The sequence below is a fragment of the Mobula hypostoma genome, chromosome 6 (genome assembly GCF_963921235.1).
Source record: "Mobula hypostoma chromosome 6, sMobHyp1.1, whole genome shotgun sequence".
Taxonomy (NCBI): domain Eukaryota; kingdom Metazoa; phylum Chordata; class Chondrichthyes; order Myliobatiformes; family Myliobatidae; genus Mobula; species Mobula hypostoma.
In genome coordinates, this window is record NC_086102.1 from 75,429,650 (window position 1) to 75,451,152 (window position 21,503).

A 21,503-nucleotide genomic window follows, 5' to 3' on the forward strand; every position below is an offset into this window, starting at 1 on the left:
GGTTCACCAGTTATCTGAAGTCTTTTCTCAACCACAAAAAGAGAGCCTTTAGATCAGGAGACAGAGTGGAATTGAAACATGTGCAGAGGGAGCTAAAGGAGAAGATCAAGGTGGCTAAGGAAGAATATAAGAGAGAGCTGGAGAACAAACAGGCAGAGTAGTACAGGGCAAGTGTGGAGAGGCATGAAGATCACTGGCTTCAATCAGCCTAGCTATAGAGCCTTGGAATGCAGCCATGAATGGGCTAATGAGTTAAAACTTCGATAGGTTTGAAATTCGATCTCCTGTTCACATCCCCTTCAGCACGCTAGCCCAGGTGTGAGGCATCCAATGCTCCCTCTTCCCTCCTCTTCCTTCCAGTTCAACACGTTGATAAACCACCCAGGCTACCACTGTCTACACCACCTCCTTCCTCTGCACCTACTATCCACCCCTCCACATACCAACTGCTATTGTCCTGTTCTCCTCCTCCCCCAGCTCCCACCTTCCACAAACTCCCCAGTCATCATGGACTCACCTTCACTACTGAGCAGGTGAGAAAGGCTCTGGGGAAACTCAGTTATGGCAAAGCATCGGGACCAGATGATGTGAACCCCAAGGTCCTGAAGGAGTGTGCTGAGCAGCTGTGTGGAGTTCTCCAGTGTATTTTCAATCTGAGTCTCAGCCTGGAAAGGTTCCCAACTGTGTGGTTCCAGTACCCATGAAGGGCCAGCCAAAAGTCTTGAATGAATACCAACCAGTAGCCCTGACCTCACACATCATGAAGACCCTAGAGAGGCTGTGCCTGGTTTGCCTCCGACCCCTGATCAGATCAGCTCTCGATCCCCTGCAGTTTGCCTACCAGGAGCACACTGGAGTCGACGATGCTGTTGTCTACCTGGTGAGCAGAGCCTACTCCCATTTGGATATGCAGGGCAGTACTATGAGGATTATGCTTTTGGTTTCTCAAGTGCCTTCAATACCATACAGTTCTCATTGATGGAGGAAGGCTCCATTCAATGCAGGTTCGCATTTCCATTGTATCCTGGATAATGGATTACCTGACTGGCAGATCATGGTTTGTGTGGCTTCAGAGGTGTGCATCAGACATGGCTATAATTATCACTAGGGCCCCATAGGAGACTGTATTAGCTCCCTTCATGTTTACCCTGTACACCTCAGACTTTAGATACAACAGTGAGTCATGTCATCTGCTGAAATCCTCTGATGGCTTAGCCATAGCTGGGTGTATAAAGGGAGGACAGGAGGATGAATACAGGGCCCTGGTGGAAGACTTTGTCAAATGGTGCAAGCTGAATCATCTGCAGCTCAATATCAGTAAGACAGAAGAGATGGTGGTGGACTTTAGGAAGACTGAGCTTGCTCTGGTCCCTGTTACTGTTTATGGAGTGGATGTGGTGAGGACCTACAAGTACTTGAGTTTGCACTGGTCAACAGACTTGAGTGGAGCACCAACACAGAGGCTGTGTACAAGAAGAGCCAGAGTTGCCTCTCCTTCCTGAGGAGACTGAGGTCCTTTGGAGTAGGCAGGACTCTCCTTCACATGTTCTACCAGTCTATTGTTGTCAATAAAATCTATGCGGTGGTGAGCTGGGGCAATGGCATCAATACGACTGATGCCAACAGGCTCAATAAACTGATTAGAAAGGCTGGCTTTGTTATAGGAGTCAAACTGAACATAGTGGGGGCTGTGGGAGAACTAAAGACCCTATGGAAAATCCTAACAATTCTGGACAATGCTTCTCACCCTCTGTATGCCACCTTGGCTGAACAGAGGAGCACTTTTAATAATACTCTAAGAGGACTACAGTCGGTCCTCCGTATCCGCGGGTTCCACATCTGCGGATTCAACCAACTGCGGATTGGGATCGAAGAAAAACCCTGGAAGTTCTCTCTCCAGCACTCATTGTTTGAGCATTGTTTGCCTCGCATCTCGTTCTGTCGTTACTTGTGTTGTGTGCACCCTTTGTTTCTGTGAAAAAATGGCTCCTAAAAAGCAATTAAGTGGTCAAAGCAGTTCCTCAAAGCTGAGAGGGAGCATAAAGTGCTATCTCTCGCCAAGAAAATAAAAAGGAGTTTAAGGCTAGTAAGGGATGGCTGGCTAGCTATGTAAAGCACTACAGCCTCAAGAACTTAAAGATCACGGGAGAATCGGCTGAGGCAGCATCAGCGTTCCCAGAAGAGTTACGATGGTTGCACCTGTACTGAACATGAGCAGATTTTTTTTTCTTGTCATTATTCCCTAAACAATACAGTATACTACTTCCTCAGTAAGTAGTGCATCTTTCCAGGTCTGCATCGATGCAGTGTGTTGTCAGCTCTTGTGCGCTCTGGGTCAGGCCGAGTAACGGGGGAGTGTCCGCTGCCACTTCCAGCTGCCGGGGGGCCTGGGCTGTCAAATGGGTCAGGCCCCGAAGCCGACACTTAATCCCTGATGGCCGGGCTCCTTGCTGAAACAAGCCCTTAAGCCGAATCACAGTTGTGGAGGCCTTCGCTCCATTCGAGCCTAGGGCTTGATTTCCGAGGTCAGCGGCGGAGGCCTCACTTCCGGCAGCTGTGGATGGCCACCAACGGGGCTTTACTGTGGTCGCTCCAGGGAAGCGTCTGGGGCACCTTGAGGTCTCCGCCGTCACTTCTGTGTGGTCGTCTGCTCCGGAGAGGTGCTGGTCGGAATGGGCCGTGTCTCCAAGCGCTCCGGCACGGTAGCAGACCGCGGGTCTCTGGGAACATGGTGGGCCACGCTGGTTGGGTCCAGGTGTGGTCTGGAGTTTAAGAAGCAGTTCTGGCGCGGTGGTCTCCAGCTGGGTCAGTAGCTTCGCCAGGGTGTTGTTGATCTTTATCCTGCTAAATTGAAGGTTTAGAAGGGTTTCTCGGGTATAGGATAGTGGAGAGGGCAGTTTGCTCAGGAGAGCACGCACAAAGTCGCCAGTTACCGGCACCATCTTCAACTGCTCCTTGCTTCAGTCTAAGATCCCCTCGTGCTTTAAGAAGGCAACAATAATCCCAGTGCCGAAGAAGAGCAAGGTGGCTTGCCTGAATGACTATCGACCTGTTGTTCTGACATCAATTGCTATGAAGTGCTTGGAGAGATTGGTTTTGGCACACATCAACCACAGCCTACTGGTCAACCTCGAGGCTTTGCAATTCGCCTACCGGTCAACGGCAGATGCCATCTCTCTGGCCTTACATTCCTCCTTAGAATACCTGGAGAATAAAGACGCATATGTAAGGCTCCTTTTCATTGACTACAGCTCTGCCTTTAATACCATCGTTCCAAATAAACTGATTCCTAAGCTCCAGAACCTGGGCCTTAGCACTCAGATCTGTAGCTGGATCTTCAACTTCCTCACAGACAGGACCCAGGCTGTAAAAATAAGGGACAAGCTCTCCCCTACAATCACTCTGAACACCAGTGCCCCACAAGGCTGTGTACTCAGCCCCCTGCTGTACTCACTGTACACCCATGATTGTGTAGTCAAGTTTCCATCATACTCAATATATAAGTTTGCTGATGACACAACAATTGTAGGCCGTATCTCGGGTGATGATGATGAGTTTGAGTACAGAGAGGAAATTAAGAACCTGGTGGCATGGTGCGAAGACAACAACCTATCCCTCAACGTCAGCAAGACGAAGGAATCGGTTGTTGACTTCAGAAGGAATAGCGGACCGCACGACCCAATTTACATCGGTGGTGCGCAAGTGGAACAGGTCAAAAGCTTTAAGTTCCTCGGAGTCAATATCACAAATGACCTGACTTGGTCCAACCAAGCAGAGTTCACTGCCAAGAAGGCCCACCAGCGCCTTTACTTCCTGAGAAAACTAAAGAGATTTGGCCTGTCCCCTAAAACCCGCACTAATTTTTATAGATGCACCGTAGAAAGCATTCTTCTGGAGTGGATCACAACCTGGTATGGAAGTTATCCTGTCCAAGACCGAGAGATGCTGCAGAAGATCGTGAACACGGCGCAGCACATCACACAAACCAATCTTCCGTCCGTGGACTCACTTTACACCGCACGCTGTCGGAGCAGTTATGCCAGGATAATCAAGGACACGACCCACCCAGCCAACAGACTTTTCGTCCCTCTTCCCTCCCAGAGAAGGTTCAGGAGCTTGAAGACTCGTACGGCCAGATTTGGGAACAGCTTCTTTCCAACTGTGATAAGCTGAATGGATCCTGACCCAGATCTGGGCCGTACCCTCCAAATATCCGGACCTGCAGCTCGGCTTTTTGCACTGCCTTACTTCCCATTTTTCTATTTTCTATTTGATTTATAATTTAAATTTTTAATATTTACTAATTTTAACTATTTTTAATATCGTTAATATTTAATATTTGTAATCCAGGGAATGTGAAGCGCGGAATCAAATACCGCTGTGATGATTGTACATTCTAGTACCAATTGTTTGGCGACAATAAAGTATAAAGTATAACAACTATTTACATAGTATTTACATTGTATTAGGTATTATAAGTAATCTAGAAATGATTTAAAGTATACGGGAGGATGTGCGTAGGTTATATGCAAATACTACACTATTTTATATACGGGACTTGAGCATCCGTGGAATTTGGTATCTGTGGAGGGTCCTGGAACCAAACCCCCGCGGATATGATGGCCTGACTGTATGCTGTTTCAAAGAGTGCTAGATGAGTTGACCTATAGCAGGGGAAGTGATGACCCCTCCTGTTAAACTGTTATTTACCAGCCCCCACTCGTAGTTGAGGATGCCATCGTCTTCCTGCTGAACCGTGTCTACCCCCACCTGGACAAGCCAGCGAACACCATGTTTCTTGACTTCTCCAGTGCGTTAAACACCATCCGCCCTGCTCTGCTGGGGGAGAAGCTGACAGCGATGCAGGTGGATGCTTCCCTGGTATCATGGATTCTTGATTACCTGACTGGCAGACCACAGTACGTGTGCTTGCAGCACTGTGTGTCCGACAGAGTGATCAGCAGCACTGGGGCTTCACAGGGGACTGTCTTGTCTCCCTTTCTCTTCATCATTTACACCTCGGACTTCAACTACTGCACAGAGTCTTGTCATCTTCAGAAGTTTTCTGATGACTCTGCCATAGTTGGATGCATCAGCAAGGGAGATGAGGCTGAGTACAGGGCTACGGTAGGAAACTTTGTCACATGGTGTGAGCAGAATTATCTGCAGCTTAATGTGAAAAAGACTAAGGAGCTAGTGGTAGACCTGAGGAGAGCTAAGGTACCGGTGACCCCTGTTACCACCCAGGGGGTCAGTGTGGACATGGTGGAGGATTACAAATACCTTGGGATGCGAATTGACAATAAGCTGGACTGGTCAAAGAACACTGAGGCCATCTACAAGAAGGGTCAGAGCCTTCTCTATTTCCTGAGGAAACTGAGGTCCTTTAACATCTGCCGGACGATGCTGAGGACGTTCTACGAGTCTGTGGTGGCCAGTGCTATCATGTTTGCTGTTGTGTGCTGGGGCAGCAGGCTGAGGGTGGCAGACACCAACAGAATCAACAAACTCATTCGTAAGGCAGTGATGCTGTGGGGATGGAACTGGACTGTCTCACGGTGGTGTCTGAAAAGAGGATGCTGTCTAAGTTGCATGCCATCTTGGTCAATGTCTCCCATCCACTACATAATGTACTGGGTGGGCACAGGAGTACATTCAGCCAGAGACTCATTCCACCGAGATGCAGCACTGAGCGTCATAGGAAGTCATTCCTGTCTGTGGCCATCAAACTTTACAACTCCTCCCTTGGAGGGTCAGACACCCTGAGCCAATAGGCTGGTCTTGGACTTATTTCATAATTTACTGGCATAATTTATGTATTACTATTTAACTATTTATGGTTCTATTACTATTTATTATTTATGGAGCAACTGTACGAAAACCAATTTCCCCCAGGATTAATAAAGTATGACCACTACGACTACTACGTTATTAACCTTGGTTTACCAGAGCTCTGTTTAAGTTCTGTTTAGCTCTATTTACCATAACTTGCTATCACTGACACTCTGTGCAATACTGCCATCACTTATGTGGATGGTGTGAATATGCACCCATTACTGTATAATACTACAGTAATTCTTGCATTGCCATCTGATCAGTGTGAAATTGGAAATCTTGTAGATCTTTGACTTGTAAATCTTGTACATCTTATTTTTAAGGTAACTTTAAAAATTCTTTCTTGCTTCTCTTCCAATATTTGTATATCTGTGCACTTCTAATGCTACTGTGAGACTGTAACTTCCTTTGGGATCAATAAAGTAACTATCTATACAGAAGCTGTGTGCCTCAAGTTTTTGCAAATTTTTTATATTTTCCTCATTCAGCCTGCTTCGAGGAAATTGACTTCTTTTTTTGCTTTTGCAATTTCTCCTTTCACATTGAGGATAGTACTGTTTTGTTGTACTTAGTGGTATCTGCTCACTTGTGATCTTTCATTCTCAGCTGATAACATTTTGGCTTCTTTGGAACTATTAATTAATATTCTTTTCAGTCATCATGCTGACTGAGATCTATCTGAGAAATACTTGGCTAGTACAGAATTTACCTGGCATCCAGGACCTGAAAAGGTCATATCTGAGGCATTTCCTTTGACCTCACAGTTGACCATCACATCTTCAAAGTACTTCCAGTTAGACTTTAATTTTCTTTTAATCTTTTTCAGAAAATATGGATGTAATTTAGGCCTTGTACTCTTAAACACTTCACATGCCTTCAGGGTGCCGGATTTTCACGGCTCTGGAGACGGAAGGGTTCAAGGTGGAGCCGCTGCCTGATGTTTTGTGGGAGTACACGGAAGATCGAAAGCAGCGAGCTAGCTTTGTGCCCAGAAACCTACAAGTGCCTCGCAGATTTCCATTAATCAGCAGTAGACTACTTACAGATGTGTTGATCAATATATCAATTGTTCTTGCATAATTGTTTCAATATTATAAATAATCCTTTAATGTCCAACACTATAGTTTTCAGTATGACAAGTTCTCCCACCTGTATTACAGCAGTAAGTAGGGATAATAATAGTTGTTTGATGTTGTCTGCAAGATCTGAAATAACATCTCCTTGCTGACAATTAACATTGACTTATCTCAAAGATGCATGCTTTGCTTGCTCTACGCTCTCTACACCCACGTTGTGTGGCTAGGAGCAGCTCAAATGTCATCTATAAATTTGCTGATGACACAACTATTGTTGGCAGAATTTCAGATGGTAAAGAGGAGGTGTACAGGTGTGAGATAGATCAGCTGGTTGAGTGGTGTTGCAACAAAAGTCTTGCACTCAACATCAGTAAGACCAAGGAATTGATTGTGGACATCAGAGAGGGAAAGTCGTGGGAACACACACCTCTTCTCATCAAGGGATCAGCAGTGGAAAGTGTCAGCAGTTCAAGTTCCTGGGTGTCAGCACCTCTGAAGACCTACTCTGGAACCAATATATTGATGCAATTATGAAGAAGCCACACCAGTTGCTATATTTCATTAGAGTTTGAGGATACTTGGTATGTCACCCATGACTCTTGCATCTATCTACAGATGTACCATGGAAAGCATTCTAACTGGTTGCATCACCATTTGGTATGGAGAGGCCACTGCACAGGATCGGAAAAAAACTGCAGAAAGTCGCAAACTCAGCCAGCTCCATCATAGGCACTAGCCTCCCCAGCATCAAGGACACCTTCAAAAGGTGGTGCCTCAAAAAGGTGGCATCTGTCTTTAAGGAGGCCCATCACCCAAACCATGCCCTCTTCTCATTGCTACCATCTAGGTGGTGGTACCGAAGCCTGAAGAAAGATGCTTAATGTTTTAGGAACGGCTTCTTCCCCTCTGCCATCAGATTTCTAAATGGACAATTAACCCATGAACACTTCCTCAATATTCTTTTGCTCTCTTTTTGCACTTAATTTACTTAATAAATATATATATATCGTAATTTATAGTTTTTCTTTTATGACTATATATTGCAATGTAGTGCTGCTGCAAAACAACATCTGCCAGTGATATTAAACCTGATTCTGATTTTGTAAGTTACATAATTATTGCCTGAAAAATTATGCTTAACTAACAATGAAAATGTTAGTTGTTATTGCTTTCTCAGTTTTTCAATCTTAACATGTATTCACTTCATATTTTGTTAACACTGTTCATTACTGTTCAACAATTGTTTTTCTTTGTAGCTGAAGCAGCTCGATTACATGAAGAATCTCTCATCATACATTCCATTAAGGAGGAACTTCAGCAAACTCGTGCTCAAGCAATGAAGTTGGAGGTAATTTTTATAAGTTTTTTTCTTTTAATTGCTTCTGAAGAAAATTTAAAACACTGGTTTAAATGAGGAAAGGAAGATTCAGTGTGAGGAAAAGAAGGCTATTAAGGCTGCATATCCAGTACTCACAATAAATTATAAACCCTGAGTTTTAACTGGCTGTGGAGAAATGGGACCCATCACTTTTTCCAAGTGCACAAATCACTGAGACTAAAAAAAGCTTTGCTGTGGGCAATCTTTTGCAAAAGTGAGGTGAGTGTTCGTAATGAGTGAATTTCAATGTTTGTGCATTAAATGCCTGGCATACCTTAAGAGCTGTGCATGTGTGTCAAGGCAGCATTAAATGTTTGAATGCAGCAGTATGCAATGTTGTTGGATGGATTATTGGACTTCTCTTCCAATTCCAACCAGATCAGGATAGTGTCTATGATGCTTTACTCTTAGTGTTAATATTCCTTGCACCTCTAACAAATACTGCTTAATTTCTGTCAGTGGGGAGGTTTTCTGGGATTCCTGGCGCAAAAGATCTCCCTGCAACTGTTGACTTCTGAAACGGCCAGTTTTTAGTGTTTTGAGGTGTCTGATGCAGATCCCACGTCCATGCTATTTAGTTAACTTTGAACAGGGAAGTAATATAAATGACCCAGTTTTTGTGTGACTGGGCATTTCATACCCTGTGAAGAGTTAGAACTCTGATCTTCGTTGACACTGATTTCTACAGATGTTGGTACCGAAGAAATTATGAGATTTTTGTTTTACATATTTATACAATTCAAATATGCACACACTCTTCCTTGAGGTATGCAGACAAATGCAGCACATCAATCACATCAAGGTATGTCCCTGTGTGGTGTCATTTTAGTACATGGTTTTAAGGGCAATAAATTTCTAGCCCCGATACTTATTTGTATTTAGCTAGAATTTGGCTAAACTTTTTGGTGAAAATATGGGGAGAATGCAAGAGATTTGAGGTGAGAGGAAAAATGGATCAGCAACGATAAAATGGCAGAGCAGACTCGATGGGCCAAATGGCCTATTTCTGCTGTTATGGAAAATGTACAAAAGGTAAATGTCGTGATGAGTTATAGGCAAGATTTTCATTCCTTTACCCTTGAAGAGTTGAAAAACATTGTCTTTAACTTCCAGTTTAACAAGTAAGCTTGTATGTTAAAATGTTCTTTTGCTCACAGGTTGAACTAAATGAAGCTAAAGGCCAAATTTGTTTGCTAATGAAGCAGAATGAATTACTGAATGAAAAGTTAAAGGATACAGCGGACTATGCATCATTAAAAACTGTAAATGTACAGTTTCAGACTGAAATCAAACTACTTCGGAAACAGTTGGATGAAGCTCGTTGCGAAAATCAGAAACTGTGTGAAAGTTAGTATACTAATGAAATTTAATTGCAGTTAATTAAAATGAAATTTACGTGTATGGTAAATCATGTAGTAACACTTAGATGACAAACAGTTTAAGCACTGGCTATTCCATTAGATATAAGAGCATTAGAAGCCAGAACATTTGATTTTTTTTAAATGTCAGTTTTATGAAAATTAGCAGTCTAGTCCATTTAATCCCAACAAGATTGCACAAAGGCAGTTGAGATAAATGTGTAATGAATACATTTTAGGGCATTAACTGAGAAATGAATATTGACCATAACCTTTTTATACTGTGATTAGTATCATTTTGATTCTATTTGATCAGAGTATTTAGGGGGCTCAGTTGAATGTCTTGTGCAAAATCAGCTCCTGTGCCAGCTCATTACTCTTTCAGTACTTCAGTTTTCAAATCCAGTATTGGAGCTTATGCCCACTGCTATCTTAACTTCAGATAAGAATACTACGGGTGGCAGATAGATAATTTAAAATAATTTTAAATGTTTCAGTGATACCATAGAACCTTGCTCCTGCCTTCAAGTGAAAAGGATCTTGAATTGTCCTCTTTATTATCTAAATTAGGCTTCTATTCATATCATGCACCACTATGGTTCCCCAAAAATAAATACCTAAGACGGAGCAGTTAAGTAATTCTAAAACAATGCCATATTATTTGATCTAGGTTTTCCAAAACTATCGGAAAATAATTGATACTCAATTCAAGGGTTAAAAGGTGGTCATATTTATGTTGCTTTATTGTACACTTCAATTATCATGACCAGTCTTTGTGGAATTAAAATCTGGAAAAGTCAACACAGAAGTCAGTTGTTACCGACTTCATTGAAACCTGTGTGGATGACTGTGTGCCCACAAAGACTTACTGTACATCCCAAACCAAAAGCCGTGGATGAACCAGGAGGTACGTCACCTACTGAAGGCTAGATCTGTGGCATTGAAGTCTGGCAACCCAGCCCTGTACCAGAAAACCAGGTATGATTTGCAGAGGGCTACTTCAAGGGCAAAGAGACAATTTCGAATGGAGGCGACATTGGATGCATGGCAACTCTGCCAGGGTCTGCAAGACATTACTTCCTGCAAAGCGAAACCCAATAGCATGAATGGCAGCGATGCTTCGCTACCAGATGAACTCAACACCTCCTATGCACGCTTTGAAACTACAGTTGTGAAGATCCCAGCTGCACCTGATGACCCTGTGATCTCTGTCTCAGAGGCCGATGTTAGACTGTCTTTAAAGAGAATGAACCCTCGCAAGGCGGAAGGTCTCGATGGAGTACCTGGTAAGGCTCTGAAAACCTGTGCCAACCAACTAGCAGGAGTATTCAAGGATATTTTCAACCTCTCACTGTTACGGGCGGAAGTTCTCACTTGTTTCAAAAAGGCAACAATTATACCAGTGCCAAAGAAGAATGATGTGGGCTGTCTTAATGACTATCGCCCGGTAGCACTCACATAGACAGCGATGAATTGCTTTGAGAGGTTGGTCATGACTAAACTGAACTCCTGCCTCAGCAAGGACCTGGACCCATTGCAGTTTGCCTGTTGCCACAATAGGTCAATGGCAGACGCAATCTCAATGGCTTTCCACATGGCTTTAGACCACCTGGACGACAACAAACATTTACGCTGTTCATTGACTGTAGCTCAGCATTTAATACCATCATTCCACAATCCTGATTGAGAAGTTGCAGAACCTGGGCCTCCGTACCTCCCTCTGCAATTTTATCCTTGACTTCCTAACTGGAAGACCACAATCTGTGCAGATTGGTGATAATATATCCTCCTTGCTGACAATCAACACTGGTGCACCTCAAGGGTGTGTGCTTAGTCCGCTGCTCTACTCTCTACGTACATATGACTGTGTGGCTGGGCATAGCTCAAATACCATTTACAAATTTGCTGATGATACAGCCATTGTTGGTAGAATCTTAGGTGGTGACGAGAGGGCGTACAGGAGTGAGATGTGCCAGCTATTGGAGTGGTATCGCAGCAACAACCTGGCACTCAACATCAGTAAGACGAAAGAGCTGATTGTGGAGTTCAGGAATGGTAAGACGAAGGAACACATATCAATCCTCATAGCGGGATCAGAAGTGGAAAAAGTGAGTAGTTTCAAGTTCCTGGTTGTCAAGATCTCTGAGGACCCAACCTGGTCCCAACGTATCGATGTAGTTATAAGGAAGGCAAGACAGCAGCTATACTTTATTAGGAGTTTGAAGAGATTTGGCATGTCAACAAATACACACCAAAACTTCTATAATTGTACTGGGGAGAGCATTCTGACAGGCTATATCACTGCCTGGTATGGAGGGGCTACTACACAAGACCGAAAGAAGCTGCAGGAAGTTGTAAATTTAGTCAACTCCATCTTCGGTACTAGCCTATAAAGTACACAGGACATTTTTAGGGAGCAGTGTCTCAGGAAGGCAGTCTCCATTATTAAGGACCTCCAGCACCTAAGACATGCCCTTTTCTCACTGTTACCATCAGGTAGGAGGTCCAGAAGCCTGAAGGCACACACTCATCAATTCAGGAACAGCTTCTTCCCCTCCGCCATCCGATTCCTAAATGCAGGGGTCCGCAACCTTTTTTGCACTGCGGACCGGTTTAATATTGACAATATTCTTGCGGACCAGCCGACAGAGTGGGGGGGGGGGGTAGGGTTGCCAATGGACAAGAGTAGCAGTCAAATACGTTGTGTTTACCCCGAGAAAGACTACAATGACCATGAAGCCTTGCGCGGGCACCTGTGTGCGCATGCGTGTACGTGCCAATTTTTTTTCCAAAAATCGTTTTTGGCGATTCTGTTCGGCGGGGGGGGGGGGCAGGGGCGCAGTGTTAATCAAGACCGGAATATAGGTGATAAGTGCCTAATACACTCAATTTCGTTTCTAAAAGGGTTTATCTAACGAATTTAATGTTAAACATACAGCACATATTTTCCTCGCATGAATATAGTGATAAGTCAATTATCAGGGGAGGACAGGGGAGCTTGAAGTAAGTGTTGAACGAACTTCCAGTAGAAGTGGTAGAGGCAGGTTCGATACTATCATTTAAAGAAAAATTGGATAGGTATATGGACAGGAAAGGAATGGAGGGTTATGGGCTGAGTGCAGGTCAGTGGGACTAGGTGAGAGTAGTGTTCGGCACGGACTAGCAGGGCAGAGATGGCCTGTTTCCGTGCTGTAATTGTTATATGGTTATATAGGTCACTTATAAGTCAATAGCATCATAACATTTTAAGTAACATTTAGATATTAAACACATAGCACATATTTTCCCCGTATGAACATATAAAATCATTGCAACACACCAATATCGCTGAATCAGTGGGAACCCTGGGCTTGTTTCCCCTGCAACAACACGGTCCCATTGAGGGGTGATGGGAGACAGCGATACTTGAAGGGGGTTCCTTATGTCCAGTCTATTCCGCAATTTAGATTTCGTTGCATTCATTGCAGAGATATGTTGGAAATGGAAGCAACGTTTTCAGTGCTTTCGTGGCTATCTCAGGATATTCAGCCTTGACTTTGATCCAGAATGCCAGGAGAGATGTTATGTCAAACATACTTTTCAGCCCGCCGACATTTGCAAGCTCGAGGAGTTGATCTTCTTCCCCAGCTGACATGGATGACGCGCGCGTAATGATCTCGCGTGCATTCAAGCTCAACAGGGCGTGACAGGGAATGAGGAAAGGTGCAGCTGACTCATATCGCCAAATCATATCGTTTCCTTGTGGCCCGGTAGCGCATGCTCTGTGCCCCAGTACCGGTCCGTGGCCCGGTGGTCGGGGACCGCTGCTAAATGGACATCGCACCCTTGGACACTGTCTCACTTTTTTACTATACAGTATTTCTGTTTTTGCACTTTTTTTCAATATACATAATTGATTTACTTTGTTTATTATTATTTTTTATATAATTTATTACTATTTTTGTTTCTCTGCTAGAATATGTATTGCATTGAACTGCTGTGCTAATTTAACAAATTTCACATCACATGCCAGTGGTAATAAACCTGATTTTGATTCTGAAAATGTTAGGAATACGAAACAGGTCAGGCATCTGTTGGAGGGTCCTTGATCAGAAGTGTGATCTCTTTCTCTTGTCACCAATTCTGCCTGGCATTTCCTGTCTGTATTTTAGATTTATAGGACATGCAAAAAATAAAGACAGGCATTGAACCTTATCATGAAGTAAAATAATTAATTGCTTGGGCTGTTATTGCAACAGTCGTGCAGCTCTATGATCACTAATTAACACCAGCTTTTTAGCTTTTTAAAAAATTCTTAAATTCACTTTTTTAGATTGTTGTGGATTTAAACTCGTGTTCTCTGAATTATTAGTCCAAGCATTTATTTGGCTTGTCAGGGTTCATAATTGCTCCTGGTTGGGCCAAGTAATCTACTTTTTGAAATCTATATTTCTGTGCGTGTTCATCCTGCACAGTAATATGTAAAACATTGCGAATGGGTCTCCTTACATAAGGAATATGATGGTAGATATTTTAACGAGTTAAACAATGAAATTTTCTTTTTCTGCATCCTTGTGAAAAATGAAATGCAGTTTCATATTTGGCAGTTGTAAAGATCCTCATTATCTACAATGATATTACGTATGTCACTTTTTATGATGAGTTATCGTGATTAATACTGTGAGAATTGTGAATGTGCTGTGAGTGTATTTAATATAAAAACTCAGTCCATAAAAATGTCAGAATAGAAAGGCATTAATCAAATGAAGTATCAATACAGAATAATACTGCATGGCATCAGGCCCTCTGGTTCAACTGATCCATGCTGACAGAGTCACAGGGCAATACAATAAGTAGCTGTTATTTCCTACCCAGTAGACCCCACAGTGGGAACATAATGGATGGCACTGGACTCCGAGCATACAAACCAGGCTTGCTCCTCATTTTCATTCTTGCCTTTGCTTTGATCCAAGAGACTCACTCCATCCTCTGCCTCCACCTCATCACGTGTTCTAGCTCAGCTCTGTCACCACCTTCTAGTTGCCAGTTGCTTCCGTCCGTGCTCTGCATCTGTCACCAGTCCAGTCCCTTCCTCACAGTTAATATTTGTCTTTTCAGTGTTAAATGAACCTTCTGCTGCACACATAGCACTTCAAGCTGAGTTGAAGAAAATAGAATATTCCAGAAAACTTGACCAGGATGAATATCAAAGACAAAAAGAAATATTAGAGCAGCAGTTGCAGCATGAGGTAAAGTATTAACATGGTGTTTATCATAACCTTCAAATTTGTAGTTGTCATATTGTTTTGACTTGTAGTAGTATTTTTACATAATTATTCTGACTTGCATCTCTTTCAGGTGCAGACATATCTTTAGGGTAAATACATGTAAGAGAACTACAGTTCCCTCTCAGAAATAATTAGAGAAGTGTGGCTTACACATTTTGGGGGTCACGGTAACATAGCAGTTAGCTCAACGCTATTTTAGCACCCGTGACGCAGATTCAATTTCTGCCGCTGTCTGTAAGGAGTTTGTACGCTCTCCCCATGACTGCGTGGGTTTCCTCCAGGTGCTCTGGTTTCTTCCCACATTCTAAAGACGTACGCATTTTCAGTTAATTAGTCACAGAAGGGCCTGTTACCGTGTGGTATCTAAAATGGTGCTATACTAGTGGACTGTCATATACGGACTGAAAGTAGTCATTGTGAATTAGTTAATGGGTTATTCCAGAAGCAATCAGGAAACATTTAAGAATTAGTTAAGACAATTAGCAAAATACTTAAGTTATGGTTCCATACTTGCATGTTGTAAATTCAGCCAATGGCTCTGAAATCACAAGAGTAACACTTCATCAGGACTGTTTGAAGGGATTATCAATTAATTGCCATAGTTTGTCATCTCAGGTTGATGATATCTCAGGATGTATTTTGCTTTGTTTCTTAGATTTGGGAATAAAGCTTTCAATAAACTTTATTCAATTTGAATGACTCATAGGTGGCCAGGTACAGTTTCCTCTGGACCTGGAAAATAGGGGAAGGAAGGGGTTTACACCTGTAAAGGGTCATTACTCTGTTGATCAAATTGCAATTTGTAGCCATTGCCATTTGAAACTTCAATAAAATGTTTGGTCTGAAGAGGTGCACAAAATGTGATTACTACTTCGGGCTGTAGCCTTGATTGTCAGGAGGTTGTAGTTGGGGTGCTGGGAGTGCAGGAAATGAGTGTTGCAGAATCTTGTCACAGTGGGTAGACGTGCTTTTTAGCAGGTGCATCTGGTGCTATGGAAGGTGTGATTAGCAGATTGGCATTTGAGGATTGGGAGTTTGTGGTGAGTGTACGAGTTGCTCCAGAATGGTAATGGATGAGAGGGGAACCAACCAAAAAGGGAACCTTGTAGTTGACCCTAAGTTAGCTTCTCAGCTTGGTTTTAGTTTAGACTGGTTGTTTTTGAGCCTTGCTGGAGCAGATTTCACAAACTCTATTCTTCATCATCATGATTGCCCCAGGCACAGTGTGAGTACACGTGTGCATTTGAAAATCATAGAAGTAACATACATTGCATGTCATATCACATCAATCCACGTGTCTAGGACACTTTGTGAAAGTAAAGCACAAAGTATCAGGAATGAAAATTGTGAACTTTTGTGCAGTTCCAGTAATTTGTAACTTCTCTTAATCAGATTAAAGATATTTGAATCATCTGAATATTTCATGCAATTGACCTCTGTTTTGAGGGCAAAAGCAAGGGATGGTTAAATGATGTTTTGTTATAATGTTGTTTGAATTTGGCTAAATCAGCTTCAGAGAGGATGCAGTGGCCCCAAGCTAGCAATGCTTACTTTGTTATTCTATTGGCACCAATGCTTGTTTGTGAAATGGCGAATGCAAAATTACTGAACCAAACTTCCTGATTGGGATTCTCTTTTAAAACTGGGATGGGTTGCAAAGAAATGCATAATGTACAGTTTAGCTACGGTGAAGATCAATTGTCTTTTCCCCTTGGGACCATTGTAGGAAATTACTGATCTGGGGTTGAGGTTTGAAGTGAAGAGAGAGTTGGAAGTTTGTGTGTGTGTGTGTGTGTGTGTGTGTGTGTGTGTGTGTGTGTGTGTGTGTGTTAGACATCAGGAGGCCAATTATGTTTCGGTTAAAGGTGTAGGGAGGGGGGTTCAAAATGGAACTGGAGCCCCAAAGTATATGCAGTATGGAGGGTTTGGTTGAGCTCTGGGGAAGTGTCTGGATATTGGAGGCCCGAATGGGAATGGGGTGAATGGTGGGGGGGGGGGGTTGCGGATGAGCATGGCTGGATTACACCAGGAACTCCCGCTTCGAGAATGACTTCAAATAACCCTGAAATGAACATTATTGCATTTCACTCTGTGAAAAGTCCTTTATCAGTAATTTGGGTCAGACAGGTGATTCTGTGAACACAGGAAAGAAACACGGATGGTAGTTTGCCTCCCAGGTGCCAGGGTCCGGGGTGTTTCTCATCGCATCCACGATATCCTGAAGTACGAAGGTGAACAGCCAGAGGTCGTGGTACCTGCCAACAACGTAGGTAGGAAGAGGTCCTGAAAATAGACTACAGGGAGTTAGGAAAGAAGCTGAGAAGCAGGACCACAAGGGTAGTAATCTCGGGATTACTGCCTGTGCCACGCGACAGATTAGAATGAGGTGGAGGATAAATGTGTGGCTGAGAGATTGGGGCAGGGATTCAGATTTCTGGATCATTGGTACCTCTTGGAGCAGGCGTGACCTGTACAATAAGGATCGGTTGCACTTGAATCCGAGCGGGACCAATATCCTGGTAGGGAGGTTTGCTAAGGCTACTGGGGAGAGTTTTAAACTAGAATTGCTGGGGAGTGGGAACTGAACTGAAGAGACTGAGGAAGGAGCAGTTAGCTCACAAATAGAGAAAGCTTGTAGGCAGTATGAGAGGGAGGATAGGCAGATGATAGAGAAGCGATGCGCTCAGACTGATAGTTTGAGATGTGTCTATTTTAATGCAAGGAGTATCATGAACAAAGTCCATGAGGGTAGAGTGTGGATCAGTATCTAGAGCTATGATGTTGTGGCCATTACAGAGACTTGGACGGCTCAGGGACAGGAATGGCTACTTAGAGTGCCAGGCTTTATATGTTTCAGAAAGGACAGGGAGGGAGTCAAAAGAGATGGGGGCATGCCACTGCTGATCAGAGAGAGTGTCATGGCTGCAAAAAAGGAGCAAGTCATGGAGGGATTTTCTATAGAGTCTGTGTGGTAGAAGTTAGAAACAGGAAGGGGTCAATAACTCTCCTGGGTGGGTGTTTTTTTTATAGACCACCCAATAGTAACAGGGACATCAAGGAGCAAATAGGGAGACAGATTCTGGAACGGTGCAGTAATAACAGGGTTATCGTGATGGAAGATTTTAATTTCCCAAATATTGATTGGCATCTCCCTAGAGCAAGGGGTTTAGGTGGGGTGGAGTTCGTTAGGTGTGTTCAAGAAGTTTTCTTGACACAATATGTAGATAAGCCTACAAGAGGAGAGGCTGTACTTGATCTGGTATTGGGAAATCAATCTGGTCAGGTGTCAGGTCTCTCAATGGGGGAGCATTTTGGAGATGGTGATCACAATTCTAGCAACACACATAAAAGTTGCTGATGAACGCAGCAGGCCAGGCAGCATCTCTAGGAAGAGGTGCAGTCGACGTTTCAGGCCGAGACCCTTCGTCAGGACTAACTGAAGGAAGAGTGAGTAAGGGATTTGAAAGTTGGAGGGGGAGGGGGAGATCCAAAATGATAGGAGAAAACAGGAGGGGGAGGGATGGAGCCAAGAGCTGGACAGGTGATAGGCAAAAGGGATACGAGAGGATCACGGGACAGGAGGTCCGGGAAGAAAGACGGGGGGGGGACCCAGAGGATGGGCAAGGGGTATATTCAGAGGAACAGAGGGAGAAAAAGGAGAGTGAGAGAAAGAATGTGTGTATAAAAATAAGTAACAGATGGGGTACGAGGGGGAGGTGGGGCATTAGCGGAAGTTAGAGAAGCCGATGTTCATGCCATCAGGTTGGAGGCTACCCAGACGGAATATAAGGTGTTGTTCCTCCAACCTGAGTGTGGCTTCATCTTTACAGTAGAGGAGGCCGTGGATAGACATGTCAGAATGGGAATGGGATGTGGAATTAAAATGTGTGGCCACTGGGAGATCCTGCTTTCTCTGGCGGACAGAGCGTAGGTGTTGAGCAAAGCGGTCTCCCAGTCTGTGTCGGGTCTCGCCAATATATAAAAGGCCACATCGGGAGCACCGGACGCAGTATATCACCCCAGCCGACTCACAGGTGAAGTGTTGCCTCACCTGGAAGGACTGTTTGGGGCCCTGAATGGTGGTAAGGGAGGAAGTGTAAGGGCATGTGTAGCACTTGTTCCGCTTACACGGATAAGTGCCAGGAGGGAGATCATTGGGGAGGGATGGGGGGGACGAATGGACAAGGGAGTCGCGTAGGGAGCGATCTCTGCGGAATGCAGGGGGTGGGGGGAGGGAATGTTGCTTGAATTTCCAGCATCTGCAGAATTCCTGTTGATCACAATTCTATCTCCTTTACCATAGCATTGGAGAGGGATAGGCACAGACAAGTTAGGAAAATGTTTAATTGGAGTAAGGGTACAGATGAAGCTATAAGGCAGGAACTTGGAAGTATAAATTGGGAGCAGATGCTCTCAAGGAAATGTACAGAAATGTGGCAAATGTTCAGGGGATATTTGTGTGACATTCTGCATAGGTATGTTCCAATGAGACAGGGTACAAGAACCATGGTGTATAAAGGCTGTTGAAAATCTAGTCAAGAAAAGAAAAGCTTATGAAAAATTCTAAAAACTAGGTAATGTTAGAGATCTAGAAAATTATAAGGCTAATAGGAAGGAGCTAAAGAATGAAATTAGGAGAGCTAGAAGCTACCATGAGAAGGCCTTGGCGAGCTGGATTAAGGAAAACCCCAAGGCATTCTACAAGTTGGAAAGCATCAAGTTGGATAAGTCAACGGGACCGGACAAGATTGTACCCCAGGCTACTGTGGGAGGTGACAGAAGGGATCACTGAGCCTTTGGCCATGATCTTTGCATCATCAATGGGAACAGGAGAGTTTCTGGAGGATTGGAAGGTTGCAGATCTTGTTCCCTTATTCAAGAAAGGGAGTAGAGATTACCCAGGAAGTTATAGACCAGTGAGTCTTACTTCAGTGGTCGGTAAGTTGTTGGAAAAGATCCTGAGAGGCAGGATTCATGAACACTTGGAGAGGCATAATATGATTAGGAATAGTCAGCATGGCTCTTTCAAAGGCAGGTCTTGCCTTACGAGCCTAATTGAATTTGTTGAGGATGTGACTTTACACGTTGATGAAGGTAGAGCAGTAGATGTAGTGCATATGGATTTCAGCAAGGCATTTGATAAGTTACCCCATGTAAGGCTTATTGAGAAAGTAAGGATGCATGGGAACCAAGGGGACCTTTGTAGATCCAGAATTGGCTTGCCCACAGAAGGCAATGAGTGGTTGTAGACGGGTCATATTTTCCATGGAGGCCAATGACCAGTGGTGTGCCTTGGGGATCTGTTCTGGGACCTCTCCTTATCGTGAGTTTTATAAATGATTTGAATGTGGAACTGGAGGGATGAGTTATTAAATTTGCTGATGACGCAAAGGTTGTGGATAGTGTGGAGGGCTGTCAGGCTACAGTGGGATATCAATAGGATACAAAACTGGGCTGGGAAGTGGCAGATGGGAGTTCAAACCAGATAAATGTGAGGTGGTTCATTTTGGTAGGTCAAATATGATGGTTGAATATGGTAAAACTTTTGGCAGTGTGAAGGATCAGAGGGATCTTGGGATCTGAGTTCATAGGACACTCAAAGCTGCTGTGCAGGTTGACTCTGTGGTTAAGAAGGCGTACAGTGTATTGGCCTTCATCAACTGTGGGATTGAGTTTAGGAGTCAAGAGGTAATGTTGCAGTTATATAGGACCCTGGTCAGACCCCACTTGGAGTACTGTGCTCAGTTCTTGTCACCTCGCTACAGGAAGGATGTGGAAACTATAGAGAGGGTGCAGAGGAGATTTACAAGTATGTTGCCTGGATTAGGGAGCAGGCCTTAGGAGAATAACGTTGAGCGAACTTGGCCTTTTCTCCTTGGAGCGACAGAGGATGAGAGGTGACCTGATAGAGGTGTATAAGATGATGAGAGGCATTGATCGTGTGGATAGTCAGAGGCTTTTCCCGAGGGCTGAAATGACTAACACGAGAGAGCACAGTTTTAAGGTGCTTGGAAGTAGGTACATAAGAGAAGTCGGGGTAAGTTGTTTTTTTTACACGCAGAGAGTGGTGAGTGCGTGGAATGGGCTGCCGGCAATGGTAGTGGAGGCGGATACAATGCGGTCTTTTAAGAGACTCTTGGATAGGTACATGGAGCTTAGAAAAATAGAGTTCTATGGGTAACCCTAGCTAATTTCTAAAGTAAGTACATGTTCGGCACGGCTTTGTGGGGTGAAGGGCGTGTATTGTGCTGTAGGTTTTCTGTTTCTCTATTGAGATACAAGTAATGCTAATCAATCAAATATCTATACTCATATATTCAAGCCTAAATGCTGAAACTCTTTCAGGGTTTTGGATGTTGAACAAAATATTTTGAGTTGCTGTGAAGAGCTATAAAAATATAAGATCCTCAAAACATTGAAATTTTGGTCATAATGCTTCACTATAAAGATGTAGAGTATTTCACATTAACTTTGAACTCATGGCATGTAAACATCGCATTTCTTTGTGTATAAATGTATGTATTTGTGTTTTGTATTAATGATGTGACCTCTAAGTTGAGCTGTATACAAAGTTCAAGTTCATTTTGTG

General features: G+C 43.6%; 1 protein-coding gene across 7 annotated transcripts in view; it reads left to right on the plus strand.

Moving 5' to 3' along the window:
* ofd1 (OFD1 centriole and centriolar satellite protein) overlaps nt 1-21,503 on the plus strand; it is a 107,301-nt gene that overhangs the window by 28,040 nt on the left and 57,758 nt on the right. For all 7 annotated transcript variants that reach the window (XM_063051021.1, XM_063051019.1, XM_063051023.1 and 4 more), the window contains 3 exons: nt 8,168-8,259; nt 9,447-9,636; nt 14,745-14,875. In XM_063051021.1, the coding sequence (XP_062907091.1) occupies nt 8,168-8,259; nt 9,447-9,636; nt 14,745-14,875 (413 nt within the window). The remainder of the gene's footprint in view (nt 1-8,167; nt 8,260-9,446; nt 9,637-14,744; nt 14,876-21,503) is intronic.